The sequence below is a fragment of the Psammomys obesus genome, unplaced genomic scaffold, assembly GCF_907164565.1.
Source record: "Psammomys obesus unplaced genomic scaffold, mPsaObe1.curated_primary_1811, whole genome shotgun sequence".
Lineage (NCBI taxonomy): Eukaryota > Metazoa > Chordata > Mammalia > Rodentia > Muridae > Psammomys > Psammomys obesus.
Window position 1 is genome coordinate 3,406,886 of NW_026596433.1, and position 13,390 is coordinate 3,420,275.

Consider the following 13,390-nt stretch of genomic DNA (forward strand, 5'->3'; position numbering starts at 1 on the left):
GTATCTGGCTCATGTGACCAAATGTAGAACATATTACTAAGCACATTGAATGAATAAGATATCTAATTGCACAGAGAGCATTTTTAAAAAGTACAGTGTTCTTTAAAAAAAACAAAAACGTGAAATTCTGATACATGCCATAACATGGAGGAATCTTGAAAACATTATGCTGAGAGAAAAGAGCCACATGAGAAAGGAAAGCTGTTCTAGGTCTCCACTAACATGGAACCATCATGCCGAGAGAGAGAGAGAGAGAGCGCAGAACAGGGTCCTCAGGGACTACAGGAAGGAGAAGAGACAGGGGGCAAGGTTTCAGTGTGGGATGAAGAAAGCTTTCTAGAGATGGACAGTGATGAATAACTAATGTAAAGGCACTCAGCACTAGAGGACTGGACTTTTGAATAGCGGCAAACTTTAACTAATTTTATTTTCCCTTTTACTGACAATAGATTATATTCCCACATAATAAAACCTGATTATAGTTTCCCCTCCCTCTACTGATCCAGTTCCTTTCCGCCTCCCTTCTCACTGAAATCCACTCCCTTTCTCATTAGAAAAGGTTTCCAAGGGACAGTAATAAAATAAAATGAAATAAAATGTAATAAGATAAAACAAAAACTAACCTATTGCAGTTGGATAAGACAAACAGAAGGAAAAGACTCCAAGAGAAGGCACAAAAATCAGGGACCCACTCATTTGTACACCCAGGTATTCCATAAAAACAGTAAACTGGAAGCCATAATGTATATATGCAGAGGACTGGGTGCAGACCCCTGCAGGCCCCGAGCATGCTGTTTCAGTCTCTTCAAGTTCATATGAGCTTTGCTCATGTTGATTCAGAGGGTCTTGTTCTCCTGGCATCCTCCATCCCCTCTGGCTCTTAAACTCTTTCTTCCTCCATTTCCGCAGGGTCCCTAAGCCCTGGGAGAGGGAGTTGATGATGACTCCCAGTTAGTACTGAGTGTTCCAAGAACTCTCACGCTCTGCATTATGTCTGGCTGTGGGTTAACTATGTTTTACACAATTAAACAATGAGATGATTCAATAACTAAAAACGATAGGAATATTAGTAAAAATAAGGGAGAGACAGAGTGAGTGAGCATGAAAATGCAAGAGAGCAGGGGTAGGGTATAAGTAGAGGGAAAGAGGGAGGATGGGAGAGGGGGAGGAAAAAGGGAAAAGGGCTGACAGGTATTCTGGCTGTTGGAAAGTACACTGGCCCCCATTGATCACAGCATACTAGCTCGAAATAGGCCTCTACCTCTAGGCGGCTATTGACAGGCTATTGACCAGGAGAAACAGATTCCTGTTGTGGTATGGAGAAGGTACTCTATAGACAATGCCAGCCTTCTGGTGTGGGTCATGGTATCTAACTCCCATCTGGACAGGCACTGGCAAGCTTCTGTCAGCATAAAGTTTTCTATTTTTTTCATTTTTTTTCCCGACTTCATTGGCATCTTTGTTGTCATTTCTAATCTCCCCCCATAATGACCATGGTGAGACCTGCTGTGACGCTGAGAATCACTCTATCAACCTGGTCCGGTGAGTGACTACTCAGTGCTTCCTGCCAGTGGCCACAGCAATCTAACATCCAATTAAGTATTTTACTGGCAAAAACCATACTAGCTGGCTTTGTATCGTGTGCAAAGTCCAAATAAATTAATCATGCTGGTTAAGCCCGACTGCCTTTCTATAAATCTACCACTCTCCAATTTGTATGTTTCTAAGTATGCTAGTTTAATCCCCAAAGACCACAGGCTCTTTTCTAATTTAGGGTATGCAGTTATTGCTTTAATTTCTAAACTTAAAAATACACTCAGGCAAAGGTGTCTTGCTATGCTTCCCTAAGCTACCTCTTTGTCCATCTTTTCTGAAATACTTTCTTTTTACTTTTGTTTTGCAATTTCCTAATTATTTTTCCTCGATCCCTCCAAAATAGAGCCTAAAATATTTGTTCTGTTATTCCTGCTGTCATCAATTATACATCCCCTGCCTCCAGGACACCGGTCTATTTCGTGCTTGTTTTCTGCAGCAGCCTCTCTCACAAACACAAAAGAATCCCTTTGTTCCCCCAGGAGAATGTGTCTCAGCTGACACCGAGACCTGTCAACACACTTCAAGGCTCATCCTTCCTCATGATGAGACCACGTCATGTGACTGCTCCTTTCCCCTGACAGCCTGGGCTGCCTCAGTCATTCTTTTTTTTTTAACTATACCCCACCCTCTGGTGATTTATGAAATAGGGTTGCAGTGGGGAGGGGACTTCCCAGCTGCTCTTGCTGCACTCTGCAGATGAATGTGGGCTCATTCTGTCCCAGGACTATGCTCTGAAACATGTTTCCCTGAAAATCCCTTAGACAAAGTCCCACATAAAGGACCCAGGGCTGCTGCATCTTGCCAGGGCCGGTGCCACTGCTGTGTGCCTTGTGGGTGAAGGGACGAGGCACTTCAGGCGCTTTCTGAATCACACCTCCTCCATTTGAGGCTTGAAGTGCTTCTCCTCGGGCTGGAAGTTTTAAAATATGAGAACAGGTAATGCCTAACTGACACGCTTGCTAGCTCTCTATTAGCCAAAACCCTTCATCCCCCCTGGATAACGGACCGCTTTCCTACCCCAGCTTCTCATTGTTTTTACAGTCAGGCAGACTTAAGCATCCAAGTTAAATAAATGCATTACCATCACTGTGTGAGGGCAAAGGGCTATGGAGAGTTGTTGGGGCTGGCTATTACATTTAATATTCCACTGAGCATATGGATTATAAAACTATAAAGTTGAGCTGAAACCTTTTCTAAGGACCCCCTTCCTTCTCCTAAAAATTGAAATGGCTGTATAAAAACCTGCCAGGGATTTCCAGAGTGCCTGTGTCCATCTGTCCTGTCATTAAATTCTTCATGTTCCCTATCTGATGTGCCTCCCTCGTCCCCTAAACGCCATCACCTGTCTGGTTAGCGGCTCTCCTTTCAGATGGCCTGAAAGGCAGAGCCTGCTGTTAGAAAGAGCTTTTTAAGAGGAAAGGAACAGGAATGCAGAAGCCACGGAGATCAAGGACATCTGGTGATTGAAAAGGAATGCAGAATGGGGGTGGCGATGAGGCAGCAGTGCCCAGCCAAGGCCTAGGGAGAATGTGGGCAAAATGAGCCATCGTTCCAAACAGTCACACAGACTCCACAAAGGACTTCAGATGGGGGAGAGTAAAGGGCCTCGGGGCATGAGGGAAAATTGTAGATCAATGCCTAGAGGGAGAGAGCGAGCCTTTGTGACCGAGCGTAAGTACACAAGTAACTGGACTAGCTCCAGGGACAGGAGGTGCTGTCCCTGGAAAGTGGCAGTGGGACTCCGCAGGAGAAAGGCTGACTCCAGAATCAAAGCACAGGCAAAGCCAGAACTTGGTTTCAAAGCTTTATGGAGAACACAGTGGATAAGCAGAAACACAGAAGGATCTACGTGGAGGGAGGGAACATTTTTAGGGCAATGTGTCATTTCAAAATTGGCTTTATGTCAGTCAGAACTACAGAAAATTACCTTAACTCTTTATGAAAATACAAAATAGAGTATAAACTTTATAAACAGGTCTTTTAATATTCACTCTCCACTTTATAATTTACTTTTAATTGAAAATGTGCCACAAAATCATGAGGCTTCAATACAAATGTTTATATGACTCCATGTGAAATACAAAGGATAAGTGAATTTAATTCGTTCAGTTGTTATTTAAAATTTATAGAGCTGGGCGCAGTGGTGCACGCCTATAATGCCAGCACTCTGAGAGGCCCTGTGAGCGCTAGGACATTCTGGTCCACAAAGCCAGTTTAGGACAGCCAAGCAGCCAAGGCTACACAGAAACCATGTCTCAAAATATAAAAATAAATACATAAATAAATAAATAACAGAAGATTTATGTGTGTGTGTGTGAGTATACGGGTGTGCACATGAATATAGGTGCCTGAAGAAGCCAGAGGCATCAACTGCAGGGGGATTAGGCAGGCCTTTAACTGCTGCGCCGCTTCTCCAGACTGTGTCATTTCAAATTATAACATGTCATAACAATTTCGATCTACAACACACAGTCAGGCCTGGCAGTACACACCAACAATAATGGCCACTTGGCAGGCTGAGGTGGAAGCTGCTTGAATTCAGGAGTTTGAGACCAGCCAGGGCAACATGGGGCAACCACCACTGTCACCAACTCTGCCACAGAGAGAACACCAACCAAAGGGGCCACTTCTAAAACTAGAAGTCTGTTTACCTTATAGAATCCAAGTCTAGAGAGAATGCAGTGTACAGAAACCAGAAAGCAGGTGAGGTTTCAACGTTTACATTACATGAAAACAGAGCAGTAATTTTAATGTGCCGAGAGCTGTGTTCTTGGGTAAGGAGTGGCAGTTAACTTCCCAGTTTTCACAGTCCTGTTAGATATGTGTCTCATTTTGTTTCCTAACACATGCCTAGACCCCCACAGTTGCACAAAGCAGAGCTGTCACATGTAAGCACCGTTCTAAGCCAAAATCACCATGAAAATTCCCAAATCACCATAAGCACATTCGTCATTCTGAATGTATGAACCAAGAGAGCCATCTGAACCTACACTGTTCTTCTCAGGAGACAGGAAAAAAATTCTCTGGTTGGCAGAGAATCATCTGGGTGCTTTACCTTCAGCTTATGCTCTTAAAAGACAAAGGATCCCAGTGATTCTCAACCCGTGGGTCGTGACCCTTTATCTTCAAAAACATTTACATTATGGTTCTCACAGTAGCAAACTTAACAGTTATGAAGTAGCAATGAAAGTTTATGGTTGGGTGTCACGAAACATGAGGAACTGTATTAAAGGGTCGCAGCGTTAGAAAGGTTGAGAACCACTGGATTAGACAGTGACTGACAGATACCCCATGGATCTGAATCTGGAGCCACCTTCTGGAAACTAAGGGAGAAGGCTGGTTTGTTGGTAAGTAACCAAAGAGACCAGGTGAACGGCTTGCTGTAGCAAGCAGAAAAGGAAAGCTTGAGCTTGAACGTCATTTATCAATCTGGCTAGAAATTCTAGGACACTGTAGAAGATTAGCTTCCTCACCAGAGTAAAATTTCCAGCCTGAAGTCTGCTATTTATGTCCTTAGCTGTCTCTTAGAGACACCTGGGACTCACCTTTCACAAACCACAGGCCTGGCCTCATTCATGACAGGACCCAGGGAGGAGCAGGCCTGCCGAGGCGGTGGAGCAATGGGCACTGCGGAGTCCAGGGAGCTTGTCTTGCGATGGAAAGCATCCTGGGCTAAGGCTGCTGTCCCGGTGGCTACTGGGCCATCCCCATCAGTGGGGCATGCCCCCATCCTGCCGTGGCCGCCCCCCAGCGGTAACTCAGGACCCACTGCGCCCTGCAAGGGCACCTCCCCAGCACCCAGTTCCATGTCCAGGGTGGGTGACGCTGGAGGGGAGATTCGGGGCTTGCGTTTGGTGGAGGCGCCAGAAAGCAGCTTCAGCAGACCCTTTTTTTCCTTCTGGAAACAAGAAACGTGGATATTAGTTGGAGATCGGCAGTTGTGCTGCTCCTGTAATCTCAGGGGCACTCTGTTTCACGTTTTGATTGCATCACGGTTACACCCTTTTGGGGAGCCTTTGTGTGATCTTTCATTCCCATTTCCCCCTTCCTTGCCCGCCTGCTTCTGTTTGTGTTGGTTGAACATTCCCTTGTTCTTTACTATCTTCTACTGGGGCAGCAAGATCAATGGGTTAAAAAGACATAAAACAAAATTTTTAAATCATTTTGTAATTTGCTTAGACGAAAGTGCAAGCAGCCAGTGAGCTGGCTCAGTGGGTAAAGGAGCTTGCCGCCAAGTCAGAAGAGCTGAGTTCTATCCCCATACACCAAATAGTAGAAAGACAGCCAAGAACTATTAGCTGTCTGTCCTCTGATATCACACAGGCACTGTGGCACACACACACAACTCAAATCAGTGGAGTAACAAAAGCACAAATAGATATTGCAGAACAAAGTGGAAATTTCAGATTATGAGTTTAATTTCTTGAACTCCTGCCTGTCCTCTGATTATTGTTTACAGGAGCCCACTGTGTACTGAGTTAAACAGAAGCCTGACAACACTTGACTGCATGACAACACACTGGAGCCTTATCGTTGTCAGGAAAGAGGCCCTGATCAGAGTCAAGGGCCAGAGTACTTCTCAACATGTCACCGTCTTGCTTAAGTTTAACCAGCCACTGTGACAGAAGCCAAGCCATCCCTACTTTGAAAGTAGCTCCTTGACTGTAAACCCCAAAACAACACCACACAATTTTAAGACGTTCAGTGTTCTTGTATCTTCGTGTCTTATCCTTGTTTCTCTTTCCTTCGAAAGCAACTGAACAAATAAATTTTCCCCCAACAGCCTCATGCTCCAAAAACCATATCCTAAATCTGTCTCTTTTGACACTTTCCTTTTTTTTTTTTTGCTCTACAAAAACAGCCAGATGTTGATCGAACTACTTTATTCTCAGAACCAGCCGTTATCCTTTCCAGTTACCAGGTTTTAACACTGTCATCCTCAAATCTCTGAAATTGTCTTCCTCAGACGTCAGTGATGTAATTAAGTCCCCTGAATGGAAACACTCACTGAAAATGACATGTTTCTCGGAGAACTGTTCCTTCAGAATTAAAGCCCACTAACAGAGGTGTGGAAAAGAAGATGGAACACTGAGGAATTCTTCGTGGCAATATGAGTTAGTCAGACTCAATAAAAAAATATGCCCTTGGGGAATGAATCTTTGTCTACAATAAAACAATCTCACGAGAAATGGGATGGCAGAAAACAGGAGGAGCCCAGGGCAGTCATTTATCTGAGGATCCCTGAGAAACTGCACACAGTCTCCATTCACAAACACTGCTGAGAGGGTGTGCTACTCTGTGGGCTGGAAATAGGAAAAGCAGAGTGGGAGGGGCTAGGCTACAGATAAGCAGAGCCCTGCATCTCTTTGCCCCTCCCCCACACGGGGAAGAGCCCTTTGCCTTTTCCCTCTGATCGCAACTCATCTCTCTGGGTTTTGCTTCATGCCCTTGTCGGAGGTCACGTTTTCTGAGGTCACCAATGCACACTGCAATAAACGACGCCCTAAATGTGGGCCACCTGCTCGGGTGTGGCAACGGAACTGCGCGTACCTCTGCATCTCACTCATTGTCTGGGACAGGGTAGGAAATCACTGCAGTGGGGAGGCCCAAGAGGATACTGGCGTAAGATAAGGGGAAGGAGTGGATGACAGTCATAGAGCGTCGGGCGGGGCAGGATGTTTTATGTTTCCCAAATCCAGAGGAAAGAAAACAGTGGTCGTCGAGGCAGCCCGATCACTAAGACTGGCTCCACTTCTTTGTGGGGAGTCTGTGCTGGGAAATCACAGGGTGCCTGATAGCTTCGACTTCCCAGGTTGCCAGATGCAGCATCCATCTATTTTTGTCATGATCTGAGAAATCACGGTCTAATCCCTGGACCCCGCAGATTGGCTGAGAACATCAAGTCCATCGATAAATAACAACCTCAGCAAGCCATAGCTAAAGATGCAGCTTAAAAGCTCAGATCTGGGCACTCAGAAGTGTATCAGATAAGTGAGGGGCTTCTAAAGTGATTAAGAAGAAGGATGAATTTGTCATTGAAAATGATTAAACACATTAAACACAATTTGCTTTAACGACTTCTAAGGGATGTGTTATCATCATCAACCAATGCTGACTACCCATGGAGCAGAAGGCAGAGGATTAGGCACCATGGTGGGGTGCAGAAGGCAGGGGGTGGAGATGCCAACAGAAAAGATGAGGCCCTAGTTCCAAGGAACTGTGCTATTAATAGCGTATTCTGATGCTTTCCATATGAGAAGAACAATGTGCCACTTAGGGAGATAACTGCAAGTTCAGACACTTATTATCTAAGGGCACTTTTGTTTATTTCAAAATCCAATGCAGAAATTAAAAACAAACATGAAAAATTAACAGTCTACACTTTGGCAAAAGGATTTAGAAGTAATAATGTTAGCATACAGGAAAAAATGGGGCATATCTTTTACTAGGCACCTCAATAACTCATCTCCTGTGGGTTTTCCATTCCCAGATGAAATGATGTTTTTAGAATTGTTTCAGATTTGATGATTTAAAACAGTATTACATTTTAAAAAAAAAAAAAAAAAAGAAAAAAGTTGTCTGGATTAAAAAAAAAAACAATCAGCTGATGATCATAGCTACTTTTACATGCAAAATACATTCTAGTTGGATTGAGAGCAACTCCGATCATGACCACTGCTTCAGAACGTATGTTCTCACCTGAGCGCAGTGGTCTGGGAAGGTGAAGACAGCTGGAGCTTAAGAGTCAACCCAGCCTATCAGCCAGGTCTGACCTGCTCAATGATCCTATCCCGGAAACTAGCTGGATGGGTCTAGTGGTTTTCACCCTCCTTAATGCAGCGGCCCTTCAGGACAGTTCATGTTGTGTCGACCCCCCACCGTAAAATTATTTCCTTGCTACTTTACAACTGTAATTTTGCTCCTGTTATGAATCATAAATGTAAATATCTGATATGCAAACTCTGTGAAAAGGGTTTTTTGACACCAGAGGGATGTGTGACCCGCAGGTTGAGAACCTATGCTCTTGAGGTACACTGCACACAGGCACCAAAGCACAGAACTCAGTAAACACTTTCCTGACATGTGAGAAGTGCTGGGCCCAATTTCTAATTCCTTCCTTCCTTCCTTCCTTCCTTCCTTCCTTCCTTCCTTCCTTCCTTCCTTCCTTCCTTCCTTTCTTCCTATCTCTTAAGCTTCATAGAGAAATTGGCAAGAGTCTTCCTGGGGCCACAGGTCAACCATTTATACACTAGTTTTCTAATATGTAAGAGTCATTGTCCTTAGGTAGGGAATCTCAAAAATATTAAGTCATGTGGTTAAAAAAAAAGTCTCTCATACTTCTGAGCACATACTTCTGAGCATCCAACATGAAGCAGATGATGTGCTCGGCTCTGGGAATGGGATGTGCCTTGGATGGTTAGTGTCTAGGAGCAATAAGCATGGCTGTACAACAGGTCCTCTGCCCAAGAACTAGGCAGGGGAAAGGAGAGGTCTGGGATGCTTGGGCGACATGGCAGGGTAGGAAAGCTTCCCTCAAATTCTAAGGATGATTAAACACCACCAGTTTCAAGAGTCTTGTTAAATGCTATCAGGGGAATTTCCATATTTAGTCTTCACAGCAACCTGATGAGGTAGGAATTCATTATTCCCTTTGCCTGAAGCTCTGAAAACCCGCCTAAATCATCATGCCAGCATGGGGGTGGAAATGAGATTCTGCTCTCCAGAATGATAAGACCAGACACAGTCAGTAAGTCAAGCAGTCAGTCTGTCTGTCAGTCTGTCTCTTTCTCCCCTCTCCCTCCCTCCTGTTCTCCCTCTCTCATCCCCTTCCCCACTCTGTCTTTTCCACATCTCCCCCTCTGAACTCTGTATACAGACAGGCATTCTGAAGACAAGGTCTGAATCCCAGCTCTCAAAAGAGCAGAGACCGTGAATGAGGCCATTTACAGATCCCTACAAAAGTTCCCCAACAAAGCACGCAGATGAGCTTGGTTTTGTCAGCAAAATAGAACTGCAAGGAACGAAAATCATCCGAACAAAGAAATAACCAGAGAAGAAGTCAGGGGAGGGGCCAGAGGAGACAAAAGTGACAGGATGTTTTATGTGAGGGTTACAGGAAAGGCCTTCAAACTTAAGTCTGGATCAAGAAGCCTGAGGCCTCCTAAATGGTGGCTGTGTGCTCACTGATAGAAAAATGTCTGGTTGCAGAGGATATAGCTCAGATGGAGAGAATTCTTGCTCTGCGAGCATGAGGACCTGAGCCTGAATCCCCAGCACCAGGCAAAAAGCTGGGTATGGCTGCGCACAGTTTCATCATGGGAAAGAAGACAGTTGAAATTTAAGAAAAGTCAGTATCCAGACAAAGCTGTAACGTTGGTGACTACAGAGGAGGAGTACCGTGGATGGAGAAATAACAACATCAGAGTCGGGATGTCAAATAAGGAGTAGCTGAGATGATACTTAAAAATGCAATTCAGGAGCTTATCATCAAATAAAGGAAATATACCAAAGCTGGAACAAAATACAACTTCTTGTTTCCCAGAGATTTTGTACAAGAGGATTCCCAGATAAGTCACTAGTCAAAGGAATGGACCCAGTTAGGAGCGTTCAAGTAGATCCACTATCAAAAGTGATTCATACAGTGGCACCCTCGTGGCACCCTCATGGCAGCCCACTGTAATCTGGGTATGAGGAGCTATGCCCTCCCCAGGTCAGCAGAATACCCTACCCGGCACTGCCTGGTGGATGGTGATGACCTGGAGAGATAGGGAAGACATGTACAGAGGGTACTACACACTAAGAGCTCTGTCCCAAGTTCCAACCCAAACTACCATCTCTGTCTCCCAAACACTTGCCCTTTGTCTTCCACACAGTTTAACCCCACAGAAAGCAGAGCCAACTGCAACTTAGACCCTAATTCTGCTCAACTCAGGGGTTAAGGAGAGACCAGACAGCAGGAGAGAAGCAGAAATGCTGAGGCCGTAGAAGAAAGTGCTCCTCCACAGAAGCTGTGATAACACTTAAAAGAACCAATTTTTAAAAGTTTAAAGAAAACATATGCATAGGCTGAAGTTCAAAAGGGAAAATGTTAGACAAGGAACAGAACGGAAGGAAAATGAAAACCTACAATTGCAAAAGATGCTGCAGATGAAAACGGAAGGGCCTGGTGTGAGCCCCTAAGGAGTGGTATAATGGGCTCAAAAATTTAAAGGCCTTGTACAAAAAAGATCAAGAGTAAGGTCCATCACAAAGAACATGGCCCATAACAATGCCAGAAGGCTAAAAATCAGTATGAGTTCAAACTTCCCAAAATCCTAAGGAAAAAATTTAAGGGCTATGTAAGGCTACCTTTGAAACAAAAAGAAGGCAGACCTCCTGCCTGGTGTGTGTGTTGTGGGGGAGGTCAGCGGAAGACAGGGACTGTTAGTGCCCAGGAAGGGAAGAAATCAGGATAGATTCACCTCCACACATACAGAAAATGAACAGCTGAAGTGCAAATGAATAATTCCTGAGCCATTTGGGTGAATCTAGAATCGGGGTCAATTTAATAGGCAAAGAGGGTACGTTCAGCTCTAATTTTTGAAAGGAAGGTGAAGTGTTACTGGAAGGGTTTTTTGGGGTGGGGGTGGGGGGGGTCATTTGTGGCTGCCAGATGGTACCAGGCTAATCACGCTCCCCTCTTGGGTTCTTAGTTTCATTAGCGAAAGAATTTAAAAACTGACTTGACAGAAGCCCCAGGACAACTATATTAGAGAGTAAAAGAGAAACACAGGCCAACCAGCAACAAGCCCCAGCAGCTGCCTGGAGGACGGAAGGGAAAAGCCAGTCTCTGAGATAAGCTGACTAGTATCTGACTGGTGGACAAGTATCTACAAGTCAGGGAGGGAGGCTTTTGAGAGAGTAAGAAAGTATACTTGGAAAGAGACAAAAAAGAGAGAGGAAAAGCTGCGAGTTACGAAGGGCAACAGACCTAAACTGTTAACCTCACTGCAGACTAGATGGACCTCGCTAGGAGACAGGAATTCTGGGAAGGAAAAGTATAGCAACCAACTAAAGGAATAATTATTTCATCTAACTCTCTATCACTTAAGGCGAGCCCACCCTAGGAGTGGTCCCTCCTTCCTAGGTGAGGTCCCTTGACCCACCCAGTGAGAAAGTTAAGCCTCCACGCAGGCTAACGATTATCTGGACCAGGAGTTTTGTTTTGTTTTTTTGTTTTTGTTTTAAGTAGGCCTTTATAACTGCTCTAAGGCAGTTTGCAGACCATCTGGGAAATTCTTGGATGGCATTAAAGAAAGGTTTACAAGCACTCACAGGCAGAAATGAGACTCTAAGGAGGAGACTCTTCCAGAAGACTTTACTACCAATAAATAACAGCAGAAGTGATGAGACAACAACTGGATCTCAGCGTGGCACCTGGCAGTATCTCCTATTATATGATAAGGCGGGCCACAGGATACTTCTGTCTTAGGGAGTCACGAATGTGTAAGTGATAGTAATCATGGAATTACTGAATTAATATCACCCAGGAGTATCTACTGTGAATCTGGAGCAGGTTTAAGAAGGAAAATTTGAAATCTGTGACAAGAATTGACTGCAGAGGCCATGAAAATCATCTGGAGATATGGCAGTTGGAATCACTGGTATGTCCAAAAAGAGGTCAATGGCCATTTTTCACTGATGGGCAGTCAAAGGAACAGCACTTAATGCCGTACACAAGAGGCTCCTGAAATACATTACTGCAAGCTTTGTGAGAAAAGAAAAACCAGATCCTAAAGTCAAGATGCTGCAGGGAGACTTTCCATGTGGACATGGAGAGGGAAGAGCCTGCTTCCTGGCCCCTGCTTCTTGGACTTCCAGCTTCTCGAAACCTCCTGATTCCAGTTTGTGTCATATTTTTGATGTCACTCTACCTTGCGTTATGTATCTTCATCTCTAGGGCCTTGACCTTCTTGTCCCCTTTAGGAAGATTCCCATATTGAACACTGGGTCCACCCAGAAGAATAAGCCCCCATTTATTCTCATCTGCAAAGCCCTTTTTGCTAGGAAGGAAACAGTAAGCATGGGTCTTGGGAGCAGGAGGAAGACATCTTTAAGGGCCATTATTCTGCCAGGTACCTTAATGGACTGAAGAACCTTGTTCTAAGTGACTGAGGACACTGTACCCAAGCCTTAACACTCAAACTGTTAGAATAATTCTTTGAAAACACAAAGTTGAACATGTCTGTTTGAGAACAAGTTTTAACATAGTTAATGATAAACACTGAACAGATACCAATCTTTTTTAAAGGTTAATGTTAATAGTTAATTAAATATTAACTTGTCAGCAGGCTATAAAGTTTATTTCCTTATAAAGTTCTATTTACAGGCTTCTCTAGTCATTTAAGTAGAGCGACATATATTACCACTGAGCCAGGTGGCTCAGAGCCCTGGCCCATAGCTCTATGGGAAATGCATGGAATGACAAAAAATCAAAGCTGTGGTACAACTGTCCAGGTTTTATCCACGTTTAATCACCATCAATTTTATTCTCTTGCTCCAACCACCTGTCTCTAAGCCTAACACAGGGAAGTCTTTCAAAACAACTTCCAACCGTATTTATTTGGAACCAAGTCCCAAAGAAGACGTCTCCGTTACATTTCATTTCCTATCTCTCAGGGAATGCTGCTGATTTGTAGTTTAAAGTACTATAGATATAATAAATCTGCAAATAACTTTTAAAATTTTGTATTTTTATTTTTCAGTTATGTGTGTGTGTGTGTGTGTGTGTGTGTGTGTGTGTGTGTGTGTGTGT

General features: G+C 44.1%; 1 protein-coding gene across 3 annotated transcripts in view; it reads right to left on the minus strand.

Annotated features, from left to right (window-relative positions):
* The window catches only part of Sh3rf1 (SH3 domain containing ring finger 1), a 158,182-nt gene that overhangs the window by 5,417 nt on the left and 139,375 nt on the right, over positions 1-13,390 (minus strand). For all 3 annotated transcript variants that reach the window (XM_055597891.1, XM_055597889.1, XM_055597890.1), the window contains exon 11: positions 5,142-5,494. In XM_055597891.1, the coding sequence (XP_055453866.1) occupies positions 5,142-5,494 (353 nt within the window). The remainder of the gene's footprint in view (positions 1-5,141; positions 5,495-13,390) is intronic.